The sequence below is a fragment of the Triticum aestivum genome, chromosome 4D, assembly GCF_018294505.1.
Source record: "Triticum aestivum cultivar Chinese Spring chromosome 4D, IWGSC CS RefSeq v2.1, whole genome shotgun sequence".
Lineage (NCBI taxonomy): Eukaryota > Viridiplantae > Streptophyta > Magnoliopsida > Poales > Poaceae > Triticum > Triticum aestivum.
Genome location: NC_057805.1, coordinates 364,175,547 through 364,181,420, shown reverse-complemented (window position 1 = coordinate 364,181,420; position 5,874 = coordinate 364,175,547). Strand labels below are relative to the sequence as shown.

The 5,874-nt window shown below is 43.4% G+C and overlaps 1 protein-coding gene across 21 annotated transcripts; it reads right to left on the bottom strand.

Annotated features, from left to right (window-relative positions):
- Window positions 1-273: 273 nt before the first annotated feature.
- On the bottom strand, window positions 274-5,282 carry LOC123097944 (uncharacterized). Of its 21 annotated transcripts, none has more exons than XM_044519800.1 (7): window positions 4,699-5,282; window positions 4,509-4,598; window positions 2,692-2,794; window positions 2,477-2,587; window positions 1,693-1,758; window positions 1,109-1,318; window positions 274-516 (listed from the first exon to the last, which is right to left on the bottom strand). In XM_044519800.1, exons 2-6 carry the CDS (start codon window positions 4,591-4,593, stop codon window positions 1,270-1,272), a joined length of 414 nt encoding a protein of 137 aa, XP_044375735.1. In that variant the 5' UTR covers window positions 4,594-4,598; window positions 4,699-5,282; the 3' UTR covers window positions 274-516; window positions 1,109-1,269. The 21 variants fall into 21 exon arrangements, 9 of the variants coding, with proteins under 9 accessions (XP_044375735.1, XP_044375731.1, XP_044375727.1 ...); XM_044519796.1 differs by having other exon boundaries at window positions 1,643-1,758; window positions 4,509-4,593; XM_044519792.1 differs by having other exon boundaries at window positions 4,509-4,593.
- Window positions 5,283-5,874: the final 592 nt, after the last annotated feature.

The window sequence follows — 5,874 nt, the reverse complement described above, 5'->3', positions numbered from 1 at the left end:
CAACAATTCAACCTATTTGATTTTTTTTCTGTCAATTTTTTGGTCGACTTCATGGGCCAAGCCCAACGTTGCAGCCTTTTTTATTGTTGGGCCGTGGCCTTTTTGTCTAAACAATTTCATTTTCCTTTTTTATTAAATGGGTCCACTAGTCAGATGGGTCCCAGTTGTCACGTTCTGGTAACTGCGTCCCATTTGTCATGTTCTAGTAAGTGGGTCCCATCTATCAGGCTCATATTCTTCATATTTCAACCAGTATTTAAATTGGCAGACAAATAGCACACATAATACTTCAAATAAGAGCAACCAGATCACATAATACATTGGCAACAACAGTACTCTATCCATGCCAATACATATGACCATGTGTAATACAGTACTTTACAAGCTCTACAAGTGTAACGAGCTCTACAAGTGTGATACAGTACTACTTTACAAGAAAATGACAACATGGCGGACTCGTCGGACGACCAGTCGGGGCTGGGAACAAACAAAATGGCAACATGGCTTCCTGTCACCCTGTTACATGAATGAGAGAAGAATTAGAAAAACTGGGGCAAATATATTATGACCAGACCATTCAAGAAAATGACATTTATAGTTGTACCATTGCAAAACAAGAGATACCAAAAAGTGGAGGAGCAACAATTAATAATGTACTAGATTAGTCGGTAGGCTAATTTAATTGAGTGCAGCAACTAGTTACCAAAACAGAGGCATGCTATGGTAATTGATGGTTGCTGTTGTTGTTTTAGCAGCAGTGGCATACTCAAAATCTAACAAATATTAGTACTCTGATGTGCTAGTGATAGTATTAAAAAATGATAAATTTGACTAGAGCAAGGAAATGAAAACAAGGACAGAAATTATTTCTTGCAAATTAACGAACACATGCATAGCATAGCTAGCTAATGACCTAAAAAAAATTGATGAAGCAGCAAGGCCATGACCACCACAGGTGCATAGGTACTGTACCTAATGGGCCATTAGCAGAAAGCAAGCCGTTTACAACTAGCTAACAAACATCAACCATTATAAAAATTACGACAGCAGCAGCCCATGCAGGGAGATTAGCAGCATGTTAGTGAGCAGAGGGAGAGGGAGGTGGTACCTGCTGGGAGCGGTGCGTGGTCGTGGTCGGGCTTGAATTGTCGAGCTCAGGCAGGGCAGCTTGATTGCCTTGGAAGCAGAGGAGCAGACCCCTTGTTGCGGGACAGGGCCGGTGCCTAGGTGCGTCCCTCTTCCTCGAGCAGGACAAGGCCATGTTCTCGGCTAGAACTGGCGTCCTCCTATCGTCGTCGCCGTCCACGCCATGGGCGATCTGCAGAAAAGTAAGAGAACTAGAGAAGGTTAGTTTGCAAAGCTACAAGCTACAGTGTGTAACAAAGATATTCAATCTATTCAGCAAAAACAACACAAAAATATATGATAGTCTGCAGAACAACATAGCATCATTCACAAGCAAAGTATAGGATGCAAACAGCAAGTAGTACCATAATTCTCATCACAGTCATACATTGAATTCATTAAAGGCTACAGATTCATAGAATTCATTAAAGGCTACAGATAAAAATAGGTAGATTTCTTTCTTCTCTTTGATTTATGCTAGCAGAGATGTAGCAGGCAGGAAGGTAGGAAGCAATACATATGCATGTATGTATGAAGCAGATCATGAAAAGAGCAACATCTAATTAACTTGATTGCCTTGCAGATGACACACAAGATGAAGAGCGCTTGGACAGAAGCGATGGACGCCGCGAACTGGCAGATCACAGATTTCTCCATAAGTACAGAAGTAGTATTTGCATCAGTACAGCAACACTAGCACGTAGTACAAACATGGTATCACAGACATTCTCTAATTGACTAGCACCCAAATATATACATGCACCAGTTCAGGAAATTCATAGACCTATAAAAGAATAGACCTATAAAAGAGAGCACTCGATTCAGCAAGAAGATGTAGTGGATATATCAAGATTTGATATGCCCCAATCTCTGAAGATTTGTATGTGCAAATCTACAGATTCAGGTGTAGTGATTCAAATCGTACGTAACTACAGATTTTTTTTACAGTAAAAACTGTGTGTACAAATCTGAATATAGCAAACACAAAGTGCATTCAGGATCCACTTCCCAACATCTAAATTCACCGAACATGTCCTAAAATTAGCACAACTAGAAAGTACAGAGATAAGAACAGCAATGCACATCTAAGAGGTGGCAATCAATTGGTCCAACAATGCAATATAGAAGCTCAGTTGCAATAAATAACTACAGGCCTACATCAGCTCAAAGTGGCAGTAGCTCAAAAACAAGCAAAACAACTGTTGATAAGCAAAGGCAAAAGGCTAAAACACATGTTTGGCCAGAAGAACTAAAAGCTAAATCATGTCATTTCAGCGAGAATGGCTCATGCAGTTATAGGCAAAGTACAAAACTAGCGACCTAGAAAACACGTCGGCAAGTTACAGATAACTGATCAATGATAGACACAGACGGCGGTCTGCGCAAGATGGAGACGCCTCTCAACTGGCGACGCGCACGTCCAGGTAAACTATCCAGCAGCACGTAGTAGAGCACCTGCACCCTACATCCACACATATACGAATCATTCAACAAGCCCATCAACAAGAAAGGAGATCGAGATTTCAAAGTGGGGAGGAAGCAACTAATCGTCCAAAGAAGACGGACCAGTTATAGATGGAGAGGTAGGCACGCTTGAGTGTGGATGCCATCGCTGCTGCCGTCATCTGGATCGGGGTGTCAGGGAGGAAGCAATCCGAAGCAAGAAGAACTGAGCAAAATGAAAAGTATCAGCGGCCAGAAGCATGTAGGCAACAGTACTGGATAATCTGTTGCTGCATATAAATACTGAATTACAATAGCAGACATGCTTTGAAAACTACACTACATTACATATTACAGCAGCATGATAAAAATGTACTCAAATATATTCACAGAAGCACACAGACTATATATAGTCCTTTCACAATTGGAGTAAGAAATGCAAGGATAGTTATAACTTGGAAGTTTCGCACTAATAGCCTAATAACAAATTAAAAAATAGTATTAATTCTAATATTATATGCCAAAGTAGAAAAGAAAGCCTCGCGGTTCTCTCAGTTATCACAAAAGTAATATGCCACTTTGCTCCAAGCTTCAGTGGGCGGAAAAGAGACAGCATGGATCACATATGATATGTGCTAGCCACAGAGGCAAGCTCACAGAAACAAACAAAGGGCCTGGTAGAATATGATGATACCGTTGTTCTCAGGCGAGGAAATAAAAAATTCAATAACAGAAGCTAATTTCAGGGACCATAATGGCGCTACATCAAGTGCAGTTCAATTTCATGCCTGTATCAGATGAAATGAAGCCATAGCAAAGCTACGATTCACCTGAAACTATTCCTACTTAATTACTTATGCCAAGTGACACGACATCTAGAGGAATGAACAGACTTGTCACACAGCGAGCTACACAATGGAAAGAAGCCAACACAAAAAACTGAGTCTTCTCAGTGAATCAACTCATTACTGAATCTTCTCAGTGAATCAACTAGTACTACAACCAAATTCAGTGAATTAAGCTACTCCATTTTGAAGTACTGCTCGGGTGCTCAAACATGCAGAGATACAAGTACTACAGGTTTCTCGAAGGCGTAGAATCGACCTAGCGTGTCACAAGAGACATATTAGTACATTTTGTTGGTGAGGCAAGGAAACGTATAGCACTATGTACTGCATCTAGAGAATTATGCCCAGTTCACTTCATTTGGAGTTAATAAACTCGATAAACTGTCACTGGCAGTAACACACCACTACTACAAGTACTATTGTAGTAGTTGAGGAAGAAGATTATAGTACAGTACTACTACACATGTGTACTAACTAGTAAGTAATAGGATACACACAAGTAACTAGGTGTAGTAGTAGAAGGGACCTAGATAGTACCCAAGACACATACTTCTAGTAAATTCTTGTTATGGGTGAGACAAGAGAGCAGGTGGTACTCTGTGGTGCTGCTAGGAAGGGAATTATGGCCACTCGGAATAAATTAACAGTGAGTAGTCGATGGAGTGTCACCAGCAGCAAGATAGCACTACTCTTCTAGTACTCCAGCAAGAAGAATAAAGTGTATAATACACAGGTAAGGCATTTAGCTGGAGAATATGAATCACAAATTTTATGATTACACAAGACCTGATGAACACATTTTCTAATCACATCCATTTTCTAATTAACTAGCACATAAATATATACATGCACTACTTCAGGAAATTTATGACTTGGACATTGTATTAATAGCAGATTACGGACTAATGTACTTGTACTTGATCTAGTTGAATAAATGCAGATAGTTCCTGGTTCAGCCAGCTCCAACTTATGCTACTAGCTACTGACAGAAAAACACAGAGAGAGGGAGAGGGGGGAGATCCGGCGACAGTATGGCTAGATCAGGAGACCCCGAGGCAAGATCTGGCGCCCCTCCGTGTCCGGGTTCTCCACCTTGTCGTCCAGCCCGTCGTGCCTCCTTCCTCTTGCCGTGGTCGCGGTCTGCCCGGCATAGAACAAGAAGAGATGGGATCTGCATCTGCCCTAGGAAGAAAGCAAAGCAAAGCAAGCAGTGGCACATGAGATGAAGGAGATGCAGCAGGCTATGGAGGAGAGTCAGAACAGGTAATGGAGGAGGGCTTACTTGGGCATCCAGCACGCCTCCTACCTCGCCGTCGTCAAGGGCCACCGCGGCGGCGGTGGCAGCAGCAGCGAGATCCCGCATGTACAAGAGAAGGGGTGGAGAATGCGGCCGGCTAGGACCCTCCATGAGCCGTCTCCTGTTGCTAGTGCAGCAGCCGCCGCAGTTGGCTGCGGATCCGGCGCCGTCTTTGCCGGAACACGGGCGGAGGAGGGATCCTTGGCCATCTTTGTCGCCCCGTCCGCGAGGGGCTATGGTTTCGGGCGCCCTCGAGGAATGAAGGGAGGGAGGTCGCCGGTGAAGCTGGGGTGGAGGGGGCGGCGACTGTAGGGGGCAGCGGCATGGCGAGGCATGCCCACACCACCGTGGCCGCGCCGGCGCTGAGCAGCGCCATGGATCCGAGGGGAGAGGGCGCGGCTTTGCTGTCTTGGAGGGGGAAGTATGCGTGGGGGACGGCGGCGAGCTCCGCCAGAGGGAGGTGGCGGCGGCGATCTGGAAGGGAGGAGGCGAGCTCTCGCTCTCTCTCTCTCCATCGGGCGAGACAGCGAGGAGATGGAAGTGGGAAAGAAAGGAGGCGGGGGGTGGATGGAAAATGGCTATCTAGGGTTTTGGGGTTGGTGTGGAAGGGTTGAGGACGGCCGTTGGATCCGCGAGCATCCGACTGCGTATGATTCACGATCCGCGTGAGACGTCTATGGACCAATCAGAATGCAGTATGATGTTATGACCATTCAAATAGGTCATAATTGCCTAGAAATAATGTGTTAAAATCATGTCAGCTATTTTATGACTTGAGAAATTCAAAAAGAAAATGGAAACCTCCTCATTGTGTCACCAAAATGTGAACAAGTTTTCAAAAAAAATAACAAACATGAAAAAAGATAAATATCTTTAAAAAGGTGTCGTGAGATATGAGTTTTTTGGCAAAAAACATTTTCCATTTTTCGAATGCCCGAAATAAATTTTTTTTGTGAAGGACCTACCATATATTTGTTGCAAAATTGTACTAAATCAATTTTCTAAAATACTAGGCCATATTTGATGCACAATTGACAAAATAGTTGGGTGTCAAAAGCTTTGATCCATCTCTGGTGAAAAAGACAAATTCCCGCCGATTTAGATGGAAGCGGGTCAAATTTGAACTGTAGCTGCCTCATAGTTTGCTATTTATTTTTTCCA